Source organism: Chlorocebus sabaeus, chromosome 13 (assembly GCF_047675955.1).
Source record: "Chlorocebus sabaeus isolate Y175 chromosome 13, mChlSab1.0.hap1, whole genome shotgun sequence".
Lineage (NCBI taxonomy): Eukaryota > Metazoa > Chordata > Mammalia > Primates > Cercopithecidae > Chlorocebus > Chlorocebus sabaeus.
The window spans coordinates 2,723,615-2,743,740 of NC_132916.1; the positions used below are offsets into that span (position 1 = coordinate 2,723,615).

General features: G+C 39.8%; 1 protein-coding gene across 15 annotated transcripts in view; it reads right to left on the reverse strand.

The window, feature by feature from the left end:
* AFDN (afadin, adherens junction formation factor) overlaps positions 1 to 20,126 on the reverse strand; it is a 141,962-nt gene that overhangs the window by 38,574 nt on the left and 83,262 nt on the right. For 9 of the 15 annotated variants that reach the window (XM_073022269.1, XM_073022270.1, XM_008007833.3 and 6 more), the window contains 8 exons: positions 18,609 to 18,629; positions 17,720 to 17,865; positions 17,287 to 17,381; positions 16,595 to 16,860; positions 14,797 to 14,940; positions 13,098 to 13,296; positions 9,101 to 9,204; positions 6,965 to 7,051 (listed from right to left, as the gene is read on the reverse strand). In XM_073022269.1, coding sequence (XP_072878370.1) covers positions 6,965 to 7,051; positions 9,101 to 9,204; positions 13,098 to 13,296; positions 14,797 to 14,940; positions 16,595 to 16,860; positions 17,287 to 17,381; positions 17,720 to 17,865; positions 18,609 to 18,629 — 1,062 coding nt within the window. The remainder of the gene's footprint in view (positions 1 to 6,964; positions 7,052 to 9,100; positions 9,205 to 13,097; positions 13,297 to 14,796; positions 14,941 to 16,594; positions 16,861 to 17,286; positions 17,382 to 17,719; positions 17,866 to 18,608; positions 18,630 to 20,126) is intronic. The other 6 variants (XM_008007846.3, XM_073022272.1, XM_073022271.1 and 3 more) reach the window with 1 other exon arrangement.

The window sequence follows — 20,126 nt, forward strand, 5'->3', positions numbered from 1 at the left end:
CCACACACTCATGAGACTAACAAGAATACAAACAGCAGGTGATTATCCAATACCAGGCTCAACATGCCTGACACAACTTCTCTCTCTGAAGAGCTGAGGTAACTATAACTATTACTGCTACATTAAAGGCAAGGAAACTAAGACTTTGAGAGGCAGTGCCATGTGCTCCGTGCTCCAAGGCTGCCAGTGGCAGGAGCAGAATATGCACAGCAGCAGCGTGACTGCAGAGCCCAGACATGAACAGACTCCCACGTGATGCCGCCATGCCAACAGGCTCAGTAAGACGCAGGGCAGAGCTAATGGCGAAATTTCCCTGTGTACTGCCCTACCCTGCACTCAGAACACTCCCCTGAAATCTCAAAAATAAGTCCACTCTATTATAATAATTTATGCAGACCCACATACCTATCAACTATACAGTGTCATCTCAGCAGTGTGTATGTATTAGATGACTTTCCCAGTACCAGAAATTACAAGTAAACTGGAAAAGAATGGACTATATTTAGTAATCCAGTATGCCAGGGAACTGCTAGATTCATTTCTCTCATTTCAAGAAAAGGCGTTAACAGATGCTTCATTTCCGAAAATGGTACACTGTCCAATAGGCCATTTTCTTTATTTCCTTCAGATCATCTATATGCTGACATTCAAATTTTATCTCTAGTTCTAACCTTCTGAGCTTCACTATCCAACTATCTACTAGATAATCTATTCACTCACCTGAACAGGCATCCCACATCTCCGGTGTGACACGTTCAAAGCTGAACTCCTGACGCCACCATGCCTGCCCCCTTCAGTTTCCCTGCCTTCATAAATCACACCTCCATGTGTCCAGCTGCTCAAGACAGAATCAAGATTCATCTGGATACTTCCCTCTTTCATCCACTAATGCAACTCAAAGCCAATCCAAAAACTGCCATTCAACAAATATGTATCAGTACCTACCATAACCAGAAACTGTCAACCCTTCAAAAGTGGACAAGAGAAGATGCTTGCCTTCACGAGGTGTCTGTTCCAGAACAGCTTCGTCCTTTGCACACACAGTAAACCATCCCGTCATCTCCCCTGCCATGTCCCTACTGTAAGCCTGTACAACCTCCAGTTGTACTGGAAAGCTAGTACAACTTACTTATTAGTTTCTGGTTATACTTCTGAGTGGCTCTAATCCATGTTCCAGAATTGTAAAAATAAACTTTAAAAACTGCACTCTAATCATATCATGCCCCATTTAAACCTCAAGGGTCCTTATCTCACCTATAATAAAATCCTCAGCTCTGTCCAGACCCACCATCACAAGGCCTTTCTTTATAAAGTTTTATTGGAACACAGCCACGCTATGCCACAAACTGCCCTGTGGCTGCCATGATAGCAGAACTACTCAGGGCAACAGATTCCACATGGCCTGCAAAGTAGAAAATCTCCACAGTCTGGCCCCTTGCAGAAAAAGCTTGCTGACACTGTACTCCATGATCTGGTCCTATCTGCTTCTCCACACACCCCACATGGCTTCCCCTGACAGCCCAAACTGGGCTGAGCCTGTGTACAGGGTCCACTGCCATCCTTGACCTCGCTAACACTGACTCATCCTTCAAGTTCAGCACTGACTTCCACTCTGGAGCGCAGTTTAGACATTCTGCAAACAGCCATGGATAATGACCATCGATCATATAATTCCTCACTCGTATTTGTCTGTCTCATTCTTCAAGTGGTCAAGGGGCATGTGCTAATAAAGTGACTAAGATCACAGACATCTTGGCAAGAGAAGAAAACTTTCATCACTACGTAAAAAATAACTTCCATGAACGTCAAATCCACACTTAGTTTCACTAAATCTATTTTATAAGCTGATGAATTAACCATTTTATTACAATTATTATGAGACAGGGTCTTGCTCTGTTACCTGGGCCGCGATGCAATGATGAGAAAACAGCTCACCACAGCCTCAGCCTCCTGAGCTCAAACCATCCTCCTGCCTCAGCCTCCAGCGTAACTGGACCACAGGCGCACACCACCACACTCAGCATACTTTTTCATTTTTTTGTAGAAATGGGGTCTCACCTTGCTGCCTGGACTGTCTCGAACTCCTGGGCTCAAGTGATCCTCCTGCCTCAGACTAAACCCAACTGCTGGGATTACAGGCATGAGCCATGGCGCCTGGCCAAGTTAACCATTTTAGAACTAAATCTGAACTCCCTTCTTTTTCTTCCAGTTTTCAGTTTATACACATTATTCACTGTGGAAGGTATTTGAAAAGACCAAAAACAAGAACAAAGTGAACATCATCTACACGTTAGGGAAGATCACGCCTCACTTTAGAAAAGGGACACACAGGTCTATGTCCCCAGCAAAGGGAACAGCAGGGCCTTTCCAGCCACTCTCTACTTCTTCGTGCCTGACTTCCCACGGAGGCAGCAAAGCCATGCATGGGAGAGTGAGACGGAGATGTCAAACAGAGCGAATGCTCAAAACCTCTTCAGGCTGTCTTTTGGAGTGTCCTGCTATAAGGGGACAGCTACCTTCACCTTCCTCTTACCAGGGAAGACTTGCTGTGTCAGTGACCTGAGGAGGGGGAGGGAGGCATGCTTAATTCAGGAGTCACAAATTTGCAGGTGCAGTGTAGACATGCACATCGGACACATCCCCAACCCAGCTTCAGCTGGTGGAAGGTCCATCTTTTTGACTGCATGTACCTAACCTTCTATGCTGTTACTATGCCCCATTAAGCCCCAATTCTATTAATATAACCTACAACCCAGTTAGAAGTACTATTAACATTGTTATTTCCTGGTCTTTTCTACAAATCTTTTTAAGTATCTTTTGTTAAGTTTTTTTTTTTTAAACACTGGAGATTTAAAGTTTAAAAGTGAAAATGTACAGTCTACTTTTCACACAATAGGCACTAATATTCTCTTCTGAAATGAGTATTATTTTAACAATTAGCCACTACTTTCATATTAAGTTTATTCTAATACTAGTAAAAGTACAGACCTAGCCTTGAAATTACAATATACCCTGAAGCTAACCCCTGCAGACTCCTAAATCACATTAGACTCACAGAAGCCAGTAATTGTGCTACACGGATACCTAATTAACTTTTCATCACGAATGACAAATATTTTTGTAATAGCAAAGATTCCACAGTCAGTGATTTTTACGATGAAACTACTTTCCACTGAAGATATAGAGAGAAGGTTGTGTTTCTTCTGAGGCTTCCTTGCGTAAGAGCAAATACAAAGAAGACACACAGCAGCTCAAGGGACTACAAACCCCACAGAAGAGGGGATTAGGGATTAAGAGAGGCTGGTGGTGGAACAGGTGACCAAGTGCAAGGATCTAAAAACAAGAAGCAAAGACAGGTGTGGGCAGCAGCATGGATGTGCAAATGGGCAGAGGCCAGGTGGAGCCCATTCAAGCAGCATGGGCTCCCTGGACTCAGGCACAGTTGAGCACACCTAGGGCTCTGCACCCGTGCCTGGGTGTCTGGGATGAGGCACTTTCCCTGACACCTTTGCACTCCTTCCCCTCTCCCTCCCAGGTTCATAACCGGCAGAACCTTCCTTCTGGAGCTCCTCCTTGAAGTGAGAGGATTCTCTTCATCTGGGCATCATCTGACTGTCACCTGACACGGGCTGGCACCATGTCCCTTAGCCTCTTGCCTGCATTGCCACAGTAACTGAACAGAGGCTCAGGTATGACTTTCAATCTGGCTTGTTGTCCTAATTGCCCCCTGTCACCCTGGCAAGGACAGAGGTCAAAATTCAGAGACAAACAATCAGAGGCCAGAGGCCACCCAGGAGAGGGTGAGAAAGTGCCAAGTGAACCCACAGCTCCGCTCCTTCTTCCCTGCTGTAAGGTAATGCTGGTTCCTTTATACATGAGGAAATCATGAGAAAGAGAACACCAAAAACTCTGAAAGACTGAATGCTGAAGTAAATGAGACTTGAATCTACAGGAACAAATAGTTTTGTACTGCAAGATGTTTTTTTCACTGCAAGAGGTGGACACTGATCGTGGAAGCCCCCTACTTCCACCTCCACACTCCTAAAACCCCAGGTAAGAAGAGCATTTAAAGTAAGGTTACAGGATGAACATAACAGAAAATATGGAGGTTACATTCTGCCCACAGATTTGAGTATGGTGGGGTAATTTCTGATTCTGATTTTTTCCTGAAAATGGGCATTGACTCAGCTGGTAGGCAAAGAGAAAACATAGCTCTATGGCTGATACTTCCACTTTTATATCTCCAAATGAGTCCTGGTCCCTTAAATTGCAACAGCCTGGAAATATGGCCTGTGAGCAGGACCCTTACCAGGAGTAAGCAGAAATTCTGGATGGTGAGGTGGGAAGGGCCCTGGACGACGCTCTGCCTGCACAGGTGAACCCCACATGCCTCGGTCTCTGAGAGGCAGCCTACTATGCCCCATGCAGCACCTTCAACCCATATGCTAAAAGGATTCAGGTTCCTCTGACGAACTCCTGAACAGACGCCCACCTTACGTCCCAGGTTCTTCTAATCCGTCCTGCACACCAGACCCAGATAAAGCCTCCTACAATGTCAGTTTCATCATGTTCCTCTTTTGTTCTAAATCCTGCATTTCTTTGTGGTGCCTACAAGATAAGGCACAGACTCCTTATCCTGTCAATCGAGTTTTAAAACTAATTAAGCACTGCCTTCCTTATTCCGCTCTCCCCAGTAATTGCACAGGTCTCGCCTTATCCAAAAGCGGCACACACAAGACTTGTTTCTTCTATCCTTGCTTGTGCTCTCACTCCAACCCACGATATATCTCCCTTATTCCTTTATTCCAATTATGTTTGTTCCAAGGATTAGCTGAAACTCCACTTCTCCCAAGATGTCCTCCACAACTGCTACAACACCCATTCATCTTCTTAATTTCTCCAAAATACACAAAGGTAAAGTTTTATGGTACTTGCACTAGATCTTAATCACATTATTGTTTTGTAGGCATTTGTGTTATGACTAAGATTATGGATAACAAATTTTCCTCATAGCTAATTCAGTGAGAGTTGTGCTAATATAGCTGATAATTTGTTATTTCAGGATTAAACCTATATAACAGCAAATCAAATATCCACTCGGTTAAAAAAAATTGCTCTTATTTGCTATCTTTCAACAAATATTTTTTGCCTATTATATGCTGGAGACTGTGTCTAGGAGTGGGAATAACTACAGTGAAGATGCTACAGAGTCAGTTTGACAGGCAGAAAGATACCAAACTCCTCATGATCTAATTCCAGTTCTAAAACTGCCCTGATTTAGGGGACAAAGAGGAGCAGAGTGAGCTGCCAGGAAGTCCTTGCAAAGTAGGACACAAAAGCTTTGTCAGCACTTTGGGAGGCTGAAGTGGGAGGACTGGTTGAGGCCAGGAATTTGATCGAGATCAGCCTGGGCAGCACAGCAAGACCCTGTCTCTAAAATAAATTTTTAAATTAGTCAGGCATGGTGGTATGCTCCTATAGTCCTAGCTACTTGGGAGGCTGAGGCCAGAGGATCACTTGAGCCCAGGAGTTCAAAGCATGATTGTGCCACTGCACTCCAGCCTGGGTGACAGAGCAAGACCCAGCCTCTTTTAAAACATAAAAATCAAAAAGGCCTCGCTGCCAGATGGGACAGTAGAGGCAAATATGCCCAGTCAGGCAGAGGCTGTGTACTTGTTGGACCACCTGTCAGCTCACCATCTAGCCTTCGGTTCAAAGCCAGGACCTCAACATCTTTTCTCATACTTCTGCATTTGTTCACTGCAAAGCTGACCTCATGGTCTGCCCCATACCCTCATTTCAAATGGACCCTTCACAAATTAGAGGAGCTGAGGAAGAAAACACTTCAGTGAAAGCTTTTAAAAAATCACAGGTCTCTCTAGACAATGGGAATGGCAGGGTTTCAAATTATAGTCCGTTTATTTCCAAATTAATATTCAGGATAATATAATTCTGGTATAAAGAAAAATAAATTAAAATTTTTGACTATTAGGAATTAAAATATTTCTCAAGGCACATTAACTGTAATTCAGAAGGCACTTCTATCACGTTGCTATGTAACATTTTCAAGCTTTTCATATATTCCCTAGAGATAGAAACAAAAATAAACATTGTAGTGGCCAAAGTGTTATTTTTAAGCAAAATATCAGCAAAGTTGACTGAAACATCAGTTATTGAATATTAGCTAAAAACACATTTGTTTCATGGAAAATATCTGAATATGATTCAAAGCTAAAATTAATTCTAAGCAAACGTAACTGAGATTCCATATTGGAAGAGGCTCATGAGTGAGTAACGCCAAGTCACAATACTCATATCTTTAACTCAAAGAAAAGATCTGTGTAGCTTTAAATATCCTGCCAAAACTAGCGGGTGAAGGGACTCAAAACCCAAGAGTTCCAGGAGGGTGGCTCAGCAGTCAACACCTATCAGAACTATATAAGGTCTAGGTTAAGAATGCCGTTTCCTAAGCTCCACGCCAGACTCACTGGAAGGGACACCTGGAACTGAGAACCAGAAATCCCCTTGTGTAGCAAGGTCCCTAGTGGTTCTTACGTGCACTGGAGTCTGAGAAAGGTGTCTAGTGGCCCACTATGATGAGGTGATGCACTTGTGCCCCACTTCCACGATGCAGTTTTCTACTGTACCAACGCTTTCTCTCCTCACTGTGCAAATCAAGTTTTGACTATGCCTTTAAATTGTTTCCTTCTGAGCACCATCTGTTCAATCTCAATGTATCACTCTAGCTACATTCTCAGAGTAGGAGATCATCCCTCAACTAATTGGGCCCAGTGAGCACACTGGCTTCATTCATGTAACACCATTCCTCTCCTACACAGAAACAGAACTGAACAGGCACATTATACACAGGTGGTAAAGTACTCCCACACAATCCCCTCTGACAACTACTGACTCAATGCTGAAAGACTGGAGAGAACAACTCTCACATGACTAATTGGCCTACCTTTGCTGCAACAATGCTGAGGCCCATTCCATTCTGCTTTTTTAGGGTCACAGTGATTATTTCAGGTTCTTTCCTCAGAGGCTGAGCCTAAAGGATGAAAACAAAGGTTTATTTTATAACTGAAATGGAAGTGCTTCTGTATGGTTAGACAACTGATGAGCTAGTCAATCATGTTCACTGGAGCAAATGGGGAAACAAAAAGGGTGAGAAGATAAACAGTAAAAAAAAAAATTTCAATTAATATAGATACTCTTCAGGTATTAATCTGGTAAACTAAATCAATATTCTTGACTGAAATCTTAAAGATGAATTTAGTCATAAATGCTATTTAAATGTGATTTGAAGAACTTAGTTTATAAAACAAAATTAAACCCCCATTACTATCAGGTAGAAAGTCTGATCATAAGGACAAAATTCAATTTTCACTTTATTACCTTTCAAAATAAATTACCAGTCTTTCTGTGTTTTCAAAGAAGAAATTTAAAATTATTTTACACTATCTATGGGGAGGACTGCAAAAAATGGTTATAACAGAGATGACCTAACATCTTTGTCTCTTGCGAAAACTCAGCAGTGATTTTATTTTAAATAGCAACACCAAGGCTGCTACAAGACTCATGCAGCAGCACCCAGAGAGTGCTGCTATTGAGTGAAGCCCACCTGGCCAGGTAAGGAGCCTAAACCGACAACCCATAAGGCAAGACAGCTCCCGACAGACTCAAAGAATGAGAAAGTGAAATTACTCATTGAAGTCACATGTTCTTTACATGTCATTCCTATACGCCAGAGAGTGAACAAAATTCAAGAAGAAAATTAACAGTCCATACACACGAAGGAGGAACTTAAATAATTAAATATATAAGCAGGAAGGTACCTTGCCAAGAGGTGGTAATTATACATACGGCTTTTTAATTTAGAAGGAAAATAACTAAAGCTTATGAGAGATTATTTTAAGGAAAATAAAATTAGTTGACATTAGAACTACTATTTTTTTTAAATCAAAACTTGAAATCTCCTGAGGAATCTTAGAATAAAGCAGAAAGATGAGGAATGAGTGAGTCTACCTAGAAGGTATTTGTTTTTCCATAAAATTGGGTAACCAGAAGTTGCTGCTGTTATTTGGGACTTAAAAAAACAGCAGTTAGTAAAGTCAGTAAAAAGTATCAGGGGCCGGGTGAGGTGGCTCCCATGCCTATAATCCCAGCACTTTGGGAGGCCGAGGCAGGTGAATCATTTGAGGTCAGGGGTTCAAGACCAGGCTGGCCAACATGGTGAATCCCCGTCTCTACTAAAAATTCAAAAAAATTAGCCAAGTGTGGTGGCATGCACCTGTAACCCCAGCTACTGAGAGGCTGAGGCAGGAGAATCACTTGAACCCAGGAGGCAGAGGTTGCAATGAGCCAAATCGCGCCACTGCATTTCATCCATTTCATCCTGGGCAACTGAGTGAGACTCTGTCTCAAAAAAAAAAAAAAAGTATTAGGGGTATGTTCAATTTGTCAGTAGTTCAATGTGATCATCTATTTGGTATAAAAGAATGATCAACAATTAATTCAATTTCTGGAGATGGCCATGATATAATGCTCAAACCTAAAGTATGCGAGGAACTCAAATTAATTACTTTGAATATACAAAAAATTCCTGTTTGTGTTTAAAACTGTTTATATGAAGCAAAGTAGAATTGTTCTTAACATGTATGAAGCTGGGAAATTTTGAGATTTACCACTCTTTCAAAAAGATATAAAATATTACTAAATGGCTTGATATATATTTAAGACAAGGCAGAACTGACTATAAAAGAATGAAACATTTCTGCCAAAGAATTTTAAGAAAATATTTTAAGATTGTCATATTAATATATTTAAAAATATGTATTAAGACTGGTATAACCATGGGTATAAGTGTTCTTTATTTCAAAAAGCACCACTGCTTACAGACAAAACTGTAAGAGACATGGCTTGGGAGGAAAAAATATATGTGTAAATCACGGTTTAAAAATTTTTGAATATCAGTATTTAATGGTGATTTTAAAACTCTGCTATCACACCAATCTCCAGTTAAGAAAGAAACAAATCTGCATCACATCTTCAAGTCCTAAGGATCTACTTCACTTCATGGTACCCTCAAAATACTTGCCAGCTCTGTGTTCTCACGCAGAAGGTGACTTTCATAATCTGCACCTTCAAAATATATTGTCCAAGTACCTGGTGAACGTGTGTGAGGAATTAACCTGCAAAATCCTAAGGAGGAAACAAGCAAATTGTAAGTGAAAAAGCACATCTTGTCAAGATAAGGGAAGCAAGATTAATTACCAATTGCTTAATATCCAATACATAGTATTGATTTTTCTTACTCTACACCTTTACTCTCCTCTGCAAACTGAATTACCAGACATTTAAAATTATCCGTTTGTTTTGGTCCAAGAGTATTTCAGCACCAAGAAGTAAAGTAAAATTGGCCTCCCCCTCCTCTGTGTTCCAAAATAACTTTTTTCTTACTCCTATAAGAAATTATCAAATCGCCTCGTCATTACTTCCTTGCAGAACTGTTTACTCCACTACACTAAGAGGTCCTTAATAACATTCAGAATATCTACTTAGCAAAGGGAAAGAAAAGAGGGAAGGAGTCGGAAAACAACACGAGCATGGGGTGTCTACCAGCACGTCAGACTCTCGGTTCAACTACGTACATTCAAATTATCGGGTAACTTGTACAACAATTCTAGGACTCCTCCTCATTACTCTTTGTCCAAATCTCCTTTTAAGTTCATACTAATTTAAATTTCTTACGAATAAATTTCAGAATCATTTTATAATGTTTTCAAGAATATCTGTTATTTTCATCAAGGACAAATGACATGCTTTGTAAAAGTAAGCCTTTCAATTCTAGGTCATTCTTAATTTAGTCGAATCCTATTTTGTTTCTCAGCAATGTTTTTGACCAACTCCTATCTATCACACGGGCCCTGAACAATCCTTGGTACATTTCCTCTACTGCCATCTTCTTCCCACTATCAGCAGCGACCATTCATGAAGAGTGTCCTGTGTGACAGACTCTGCGCAGCTTCTCTCCACAGTCTCAAGTGGTCTAATGGCTTGGACTGGTGAGTTTTCCCTGGCAGGAGCTGACAGTCTCATCCACTCCAGTGCTTCAACAAGGAGAAAATTCTGACTGCTATTTATGGACAATCAGTTTATTTATGGTAGGCAAAAAAGGAGATGTCAAAAACATATTCAGTTAAAATAAGTATACAAAGTAACTTTACTTAGTTTTATTTTTTAAATCACTATTTCAATTCAGATTCAGGAAAATATAACCTACAACTTGCTTCTCTTTCTCATGTTTCAGGGAATCACTAATTTAACATGATTTTGAAATCTGAACAATCATAAATTATTTTCTTATTTTTTTAAGGGCCGCATTTCCATAACAAGCTCTGGACCATACTACAAATAGAGATTTGGCTTTATTAGCTTAAGGAATGCATCTCAGACCAGGTATGAGTCCAGGCTGGTTGTACAGTCTTCTCTCACAGAACTCTATTGTATGAAGGAAACAAAGGAATATACACTGAGGGCACAAAGTAATTCTTTAATCAGCTTGTAAAGAATTGAGTGTGAAGCACTGAAAACACTGATGTCATGAAAGAAAACACTCGATTCTTTGTAAGTCTTCTAAAGGCATCTGTGTACTAAGCTACATGTACAATGATCATCTAACACATATGAAGTAATGTAGTGATGCCGAGACCACGGAAACATCACATATGTCCTAAAATTAATGATTTAAGAGAGCTTATGGGGAAGTCACAAAGAATACTCCATCATCAAGTCAAGAGCTCACTATTTCCAACTTGGTGAGGATCTGCCCTATGGTACATGTGACAAAACTGGCAGTTGCTTGTAAACTATAAACTATACAGATTTGCAAAATGCTAGTAGTCACCTTGCATGCTTATTTGCAAGGTATTAATTATAAAAACAACTAGTTACTGAGCACTGAACATACAGCAGGCCCATGCGAGGTGCTGAGGATCAGAGAAAGTGCAGCTAGCCAAGCCCAGGCTCTCAGAAACCACCCTCACTAAACGTGGAGGACAGACAGCAGCACGTGTTTCAAACACAATATCATCAGTGCAAAAATAGAAGCAAGTAACTAAGAATCACTCCTGGGAGAGGCATGTTAAGTGTTAGGAAGACACTGAGGTTTTCCAGATGAAAGGATGCCTGATTAGAATTAAGAAAATAAATAAGTGTATAAGTTCAACAGCAGGAGTAGAGTAGCGACAACGGTAATAGCACAGATATCAATAATATGTAGTTCAATATTAACAACATATATAGTGTATTTCAAGGTGAAGCAGTAAGGCTGGAAGATCATGTCATGCTCAACAGTTTAAATTAAACCCACATATGATAGAGGAAGAGTTCCTGGCAGGAGAGAACCATCCACAAACCATGGTTTTCAGATACCATGGCAATATGAACAATAGAACAAAATGAAAAAGTGAAGTGAGGAGACCGTCCCAGGACGAGTGCCGTAAGTAACACGTGTGTGGGGGGAAGTTTTTGGGAAGGAAAACTGGCTGTGGTTTCTGATTTGCTGAGATGCAGCACACTTGGAAGGATACTTCTAAGCAGTCCTGTGGTGGCCGAGTGCTTGCTGGTTGGAAGCTGTGCTGCTGCCTCTGGGTCCACCAGTGTGTGGCATGAGGCTTTTTCCAGGGAATGGCAGAGCACGGAACTAATGCTCTGGGGCTAGTTCAGGCCCACTCCATTTCTCAGACCTGCACTGAAACCCAGCCCTCCTCCTTCCCCAACCTCGTCACAGGTGCACCTGTACCAAGACTGAAGGCTCTCCCTGCCTTCTCCTGCTCCTACCCCTTTTCCTTCAAGCACACTTTCCTAAAAGACCTCTCCCCGGCCTCATCTCACCTTGGCCTCTCTCTGCTTCTCTGAGGACGGCACTAAGCCCTGAGCACCTTTTGGAAAGGGTCCAGAGGTAACTGTTTTGCAAACACATTTCATTAAAGATGCAGCCTTTGTAAAATGATTTTCTTTTTTTTAACTATCAGAAACTTTGAAGGTATCTTGAAAAATATAAAAATGTATTTATTGTGGGGAGTGAATGTTTCACTGAAGTTAAAAATCACACTCACCAGATTTATATACCTATGGGCATAAAACCTCTATCATTATTACTTTTATTTGTTTAAACAAACCCCTACACTTTGGGTCTAACTTTCTACTCATCTGAGCTGTTTTCCACTTTATGAAAAAGTGGCAAACTTGGATTAAAATTTGGTCTAATACAAAACCTCATACATCAGAAATAATTGTGGTGTTTTCGATCAGTACAGATCACAAGAAAATGTAGTAAAAGTGACATAATAAAATTCAGGAAATCAGCTGTACTCAAACCTTTCAGGGCTATAAGCTCTTCACACAGAAAAGCACACGACATGCTGGAGTTTGGGTCTCGCCAGCACACAGGTGCAGGCCAGCCTGGCACTGGTGGCCACAGCGGCAGCAGCAACAGCAGCACTCACACCCCTCGCTCTGTGCTAGAGTTCTGCATGCGCCACAGGAACCCATTCAGTCCTCCCAACAATCTCTCAGCTGGGTACTTTCAACAGGCCCATCTCACTGAAAAGAAACTGAGGTGCCAAAGTCACCTGCCAATGGCAGCGCAGCCTATAGGTGACAGAGTTGGGTTTAGAATGCAGGCAGTCTGCTTCCAAAGCTTGTGTTGCTCTTAATTGCTATGCTGGTACCAACAAAGTTTACAATTTAGTGCTAAAAGAATGAATCAACCTACTATGCTTATAAAATACCAAGAAGGGAGAACAAAAAAAGGTCCCTTGTTATCAGCCCAGGCAGAAATGTAACCATGACAACAAGTGGGCAGAGCAGATGCTCACTACGGGGTCACAAAACATCCCCTAGCGCTGTCTCGACACTTCTGACCTTACATCACCATGAAATATTTCTCCAAGTCAGCGGAACACGGACTTCTCCAGACAGCATGAGGGTGCACTCCCACATAAGTGGACTACCCTATGAGGTGGACAGTGAATAAAATGCTCGCTTTAACCTGGGGAGTAGCTCAGACTCAGGCATGGAGACTAATTTACCTCTCTGGCACAGGGGGTCTAAAAATTCTTGTAAACCATTTGGAATGTTTCTGACAACATCACAAGAATAACCATCTTCTGGCAAAAGAAACGGCAGCTGCAGGTCAGGATCCTCCTCCAACTGCACTTCCCTTCCATCGCTGCGGGCCAGCTCATCAGCAGTGTTTTCAGCCACAGCCACTACATTTTCTATAAGATCCTGTTTGGAAAACAAATGCAAAATTAAAAAGAGATGCTCACTGTCTGATGCACGTGACCAACAACTATTCCAAGCTGTTTGATCTGTCTGATCACTGCAGCACCGCTTATCTCACAGACAACAGACACAGACAGACACAGGCTTATGGAGGGAGCACAGATCCCAGCAGAACAGCCATCATCCATTTTCTAAAGCCAACAACCCTGGGCTGCACACATTTTATAGATGAACCAAGATTTTTATTATTAATTTTAAGTAACCTGTAGCTTTAAATAAAAAGAACTTGTTCTATCACAAGTTTTTCTTTTCTAATCATTTTTTTCCTCGTACAATTCTTTACTTTTCAGTATTTGTATATTTATATAGAATGTTTAATGATATAGGGAAAAGCCCACACAATGTAAAATACAAAAAACCAGAATAAAATATCTATACAGTATTTTTGCCAGTTTGGAAATATATCAATATACAGAGGTTATTTCTGAATTGTGGGTTTATGGGTGATTTGTATTTAAAAATGTTTCACTGATATATTACCCACATAAAGGAAAGTTCACAAATCCTAACTGTACAGATCAATAAAATGAACACACCAGCTCAACCACCAGGTTCACTTCTGTTCAAGAAAGGGAACATCGTCACCTGGGTAGCCACGCCATTCCCTCTCACTGTCCCCTCCTTCTCCTTCAAAAAGAATGAAATGGTTTTCAGGCTTCTATCACCAGAGCGTGGTTTTGGTTGTTCCTAAAGTGTACATAGATGGAAGCGTATTCTATGCACTTTGCACAGGGCTGCTTTTTTTTCACATGATGTCATAATGTCCATCCCAGCTGTTGTAACTGTAATTCATTCTTTCTCACATATTTCTTTATATGACTATGACATGATTTATGTATATGCTATACTTTTGATTCGGTGATTTCTAGTTTGGGGCTGTTTTGTTCATGTCTTGTTGGCATAAACTCAATGGTGGTCAATCCATCCGTCCACGCATATAATTCTCATGACTCATATTTAAGTCTACAGCATTTCTCTTTAAAAACAGCTAACAGTGGTAGATACTATTTCTCACCCTCTGTTCCTACTATTGGGAGGCAGGCATGCCAAAACTCCCGGCTCCATTCCAGATGAGATGAGACAAGCCTCTCACTTCAGCCAGGCTGTAAAGGGGTGACCTGTGGCAGAGGAACCCGCCCTCTAGCACTCAGTTGCGGCTACGCACACTGGAACTCAACAGTCCTGGGCAGCCTCCTAACCTCCTCCCTTCTAGTCCTTCTGATAACTTCCCAAGAACCTACTTTCCTGAATAAAATCCCTTTCTATTTAGTGTAGTTTCTGTTTTTTCATTGAACTCAACTCAGACAACAACATGAAAATGATCTCGTAAGATGAGAATAAATAAGTCAACTTATTAAATAAGACTTCCTTTTGTTTTTTCATCCAAATTTCCCTGTGCAAACATGTCCCGCACTGTGTGACAATGAGGCAACATCCACTCACCGTTGGGATAAAAGGCTCATCAGGTGCACAGTGATAGTTCTGTAATAAGGCTTGAAGTTGTAGTGAATTTAACTTAAAGCAGGTGCTGTTTATATTTGGAATGTCATCAGGTGCATACTTATCCATGGTAAGCAAAGTTGTTGCCTATGTAAAAGAATAAAGGACACAAAATATCATACTTGTAAAGTTATTCCATAAATATTATCCTTTATGTAATATTTATAAAAATATAACTTGCTAATTTAACTTTGAAATGCAGAATGATTTCAGGAAACAGACTTCCATTTACAGTAACTATATACATTAAATAGAACTAAAAGCATTATCTTTTAAAGGGCATCTTTTTAGATGCCCTCTTAATTTTATGACATGCATGTATAATTAGATTTAATTATGTTCGTAAAGCATTTTAACAACTCTCTTCAAAAGCAAAACATTTACTTGACCATTCAGATGACCAATTACCGGTGTTTGAATAGTTTCATTGTCCTGACTTTTCATAGCGAGCTGTCTAGCCTCTATACTAAATCTCTTTTTTAAAAAAAAGGTTAAAAAACAGAGAAAAAAAACTATACATAATACTAAAATAAGGCCCAGGTTTTTAAGCTATAGATGACTCAATTCGTTAATTGCAAAACATCACCTCCTAGTTTTTCGTATCTAAAAACTTTCCTCAGAGCTGGTTAAGCCACTGGGATATGATTTGGCTTTGTATTCTTGAGGGTTAATTCTCATCCATTTTAGAATTGGTACTCATCTTTCACTATAAAATGTTCTGAAATACACCTTACTGATCTCAATATAAAGAACCCTTTAAGGATATTTATAGTCTGCTGGTTACCACTTATGAGTCAAACTGTGTCTCCTAAAAATTTGCAGGGCTAACCCTCAGTACCTCAGAGTGTTATCTTTTTTGGAGGCAGCATCTTTCCAGGGGATCATCAAGTTAAAACAAGATCAGCTGGTCCAATGTCGGCTGTCCTTATAGAAAGCAGTCTTTTGGACACAGACAGGCAAACAAGGAGAATGCCATACAAAGACAACAGCAGGGACTGGGATGATGCATCTACAAGCCAAAGAACGCCAACTGCGTGCAAACCACCAGAAGCTGGGGGGAGGCCTGAAACAGAACCTTTCCTCAGAGCCCCCAGAAAGAACCAACCCTGCTGACATCCTGATTTCAACTTCTGGCCTCCAGGGCTGTGGAGCAACTGTTAAGTCACTCAGTTTTTGACACAGGTTCAGTATCCCTTACCTGAAATGCTTGGGACCAGAAGTGTTTCAGATTTTGGAGTTTTTCCAATTTTGGAAGATTGACATGTATGAGATATCTTTGGGAATGGGACCCAAGTCTAAATATGAAATTTATTTCATATACACCTTATACACATAGCCTGAAGATAATGTCATACAATATTTAAATAACTTTGTGCATGAAATAAAGTTTGTGTACATTAAATTATCAGAAAACAAACCATGTAAACAATCTGTGGTTGCTTGGTGTCACCATTTTTAACTCTGAATTTTTATGTACCTATAAGCAATCATTTTCTTAAATTTATTCAGGCATAAGTACTTAACAGTAACAATTATGGCATACAATTAATACAGTGAAAAAATATCTGTACTTTGTTACGGCAGCCCAGGTACTAACACAGTACTACTTCATTATTTGTACATATGAAAAACCCCAAAAAGAGGGTACTGAGGTTTTGCTGCATTGAAGCGCTTGCTCATTATAAAGATCAGATGCCTTTACCATAAAGCACATGAGCTGGGGAGTGGCACCAGCACTCACCTGCACGATCCTGCTCAGATGACAGTCTGCAGCCAGCTCCAGCCCCTGCTTCTCAGCCCAGGCTTCAATATGGCCCAGCTGCTGACGGATAATTGCGCCCCAGTAATGGGAGCACAGCCCTGAATCTGGGTCAGTCACTAATCTATTGAACAGCCACATATTGATAAAGTGGAAAAGCTGCGAGAAGAGCTGGATGGTCAGGGCGGCATTGACTCTGCAGCGTCGTAGCAAGGACATGGCTCCTGTGAGTGTGTGCAGCACATCATCTGCCCAGACAGGATGAGAGGACAAGAGGACCAAAATGTCATCCAGGAAGAACCCCCTGAATATGCAGTAAATTCAGATAATGGTACCTATGGTAGTAAGTGCTGTTTAATCACTTTAAAAATATCAACTTCATTCCAAGAGGAAACAGTGACATGATCTTAAACTACATATAGTTATTAACTAATTACACTTATCATCATAATTTTGCCTTAAGAGACTTTCTAAAGAATATGGCCAGTGTGACACACCAAAATGAGAACCATCTGTAAACAAAATAGTAGTTAAAATTTATTAAAGATTGCCAAACCCAAAAGGCCATCCCATTTATTTTAAAAATACCTCCCCTTACATATGTTAAGCATTAAAATGATGCTAAATGTCAAGGAAGAGAGGGACAGAGGGAGAGAGTCAAAAAACATGCTAACCTATTTTTGGTCTTTGCAGACTGTTCTCTTCAGGGTCATCGAGAAAGGCTGGCATGTAATTATTAAGTTCTGACTGAAGGCAGTGAACCAAGTATCTGAAAAGACATAAACAATTTCAGTAATCTCAGCATGACAGACGGCTATTGTCAGACATGTTATCACATGGGAAACCATCTGGACTCTTTTAAAATATTTTCCATTAAAAGAAATGAGTTTTACTCTTAGGAATCTTGAAACATAGCTCACTGAATTCAGTATAACTATATTAAGTATATAACTATATGTAGTTAATACATTTTGCAAAAATGCATGCTTCTTGATATTCATCTTCAATCAAGGTAAACATAAATCTTAAAATCAGTTTGGAAAACTGAGTAAGAAAACAAATGACTTATTTACAGAGTAGTGCCATCTTCAAAAATGTGTTCCTTACTTAAATGCCATTTGAACCAAATGTGCTAAAACATCTTGAGCGTCCAATGTGATCCGACTAAGGTCTCGGTCTTGCTTAATGAAGTTGAGAAGTTCAGATGCATTTGCCATCCAGAAGGCAAGTGCCCCTGCAATATTCTTCTGTTTCTGTAGACAGAACACATTTCCATAAGCAACAGGGAGTAAACAAAAGTAATACAAATATAAAGGAATGCTCCTGAAAAGCTGCTGAAGATAGACCAGTACCTTCCCATTTCACCAAGGTATTTACCACAGATACCAGATATTTGCAAAATAATTTGGGTGCATACGTAGCAATGGGAAGTAAATAACCACTGCAACTATTTCTTAGGATTCATGTACATAGACATATGAATTCGGTTAGCTACAATTTATAGATGGAATCAGTGGAGAAATAGAGATATCAAATAATGTAACACCAAATTGTAGACTGCATTATCTGGTAATCTGTGCAGTATACATACATGTATCCATGGTTACCCACAGCCACCCTGATACTGGTAGTCACTGGCTTGGACACCATGCAACTCAGTATCAAGTACTGATCTATCACATCCTCTCCCGACCACATGTGCAGGCCAGGCAACCTCAGATGAGATCCAAAGAATAGGAACCAAGGATAAATAATAAAGAGAAGAAACAGAACTTTTGTCATTTCATATCCACACTGAAGTGCATTAAGCAGAAATTATGAAATGCCAATAAAGGTTGCACAGTCAAAAAGGGTTTTAGTACTGCATGTCTCAGTTGCTGAATGAGTGTTATGAGCTGTTCAGTCCAGCTGTTGTATTACTGTATTTGACATGGGAGCAGCATGAGAAACTTGGCTAAGCAACACAGCTAGGATCAGCTCCCAGCAGATGTCCTACCTGGTCAACCTGGTCTACTTCCTGGAGAAAAACAGACGAGGGGAAATCAAGCAGAACGAGAGAAAGAAACTTGTAAACAATCATGATAGTTTAAAAAAATCAAAACACTCATATGAAGGTACGACATGAAGGTACGACATTTAGTTATGTTATTCCCAAAATAACATTTTCATTTATGGTTCTGAAGTACCTTTAGAAGTATACGACCTAAAGGATTAGTTTTATGTTCTTACCACTGGCACAATAACTAACTGAATTTTTAGAGTTTATCAATAAATGTGATGTTACAATAAAAACACATGAACACATTGATCTCTTTAAAAGATTTACAATGGAAGGACTTGTGAACATCTTTCAATGATATGGTGTGCTTACTACTTACTTAAAGGTATCTAACAAGGTGAAAGTCCATTCCCCTAGATTAATTAACAGGAATGGAAGAGACAGGAAAGACCAAGAAACAATAAAAATAAAAGCTGAGAAGATTGAGAATTTAAAAGTGTATAAATAACTTATACCTATATTAATGGGAGTAAATTCTTTGTTTTTTAGAAAACAGAATTTAAATTATTCACTACATAGTTCTTTTCCACTACTTTAAGATTCCTCCCATTGGATACTAAATCTAAACCTGAAGTTTAAAAGACTTGTTTGATAATGGTGATTTCACTGACTAGTTCACATCAATAAGGAAAAAGCTATCAAGGGTAGTTTTATGATAGGTGTCTCACAATTTGAAACAGGTTTAGTAAGTCCAAACATGATAGAAGACAGACAATGGCTTTGAATGACAACTGAAAAGGAAATCCATGTTTGTTTATAAAATAATGATATGAAAGTAACAAAATGGTATCCAAATAAAATGACTTTCTTTTTTACCTATTTCCTAACTTGGGTAAAAGAAGCATAACCCCATCAAACTCATGCTAATCACTCAAACATAAAAGAAACATTTCTTGAAAAACTCTGGCCTTTGAAAACAATTCTGAAGGAACTAAAGGATCTTAGTTTCCCTCAAATGATACTGCCGGGAGAAAAGCAACCAATCTATCTATGTTAACATTATATAATTAGAGTTTATTAAGTTGAATAACAACATTGACAAGTGATTTAGAAAAACTGAAAAAATCTGTACATTTACTTTTAAGAACTTTAAAGATTAAATCTTCAAATTATCTGTAGATGAAAAACTGCTATGAAAATTTTATCAGCTGTAGATCGGGACAGAAAGTACATAAAAGAGCCAAACCATTCTATCAACAAAACACCTTTATCTTCTGAAATTCTGAAAACCGGTTTATGATGGAATTTCATTTTAGGCGAGAAGTATGTTACGATGTCCATTACACCTATACATGTGCTATCAAAAAGCCCAATTACTACCAACTTCTAGGCTCATTACACAGGAGCAAATGACTTTTGATAATCATTTTTAAAAAGTCTAAGAAGGTGTTACCAGGGAACGGGGAAAAAGAGAAACACCAGCAACTACTTAAGGGGTATCACTCTGAGGTGATG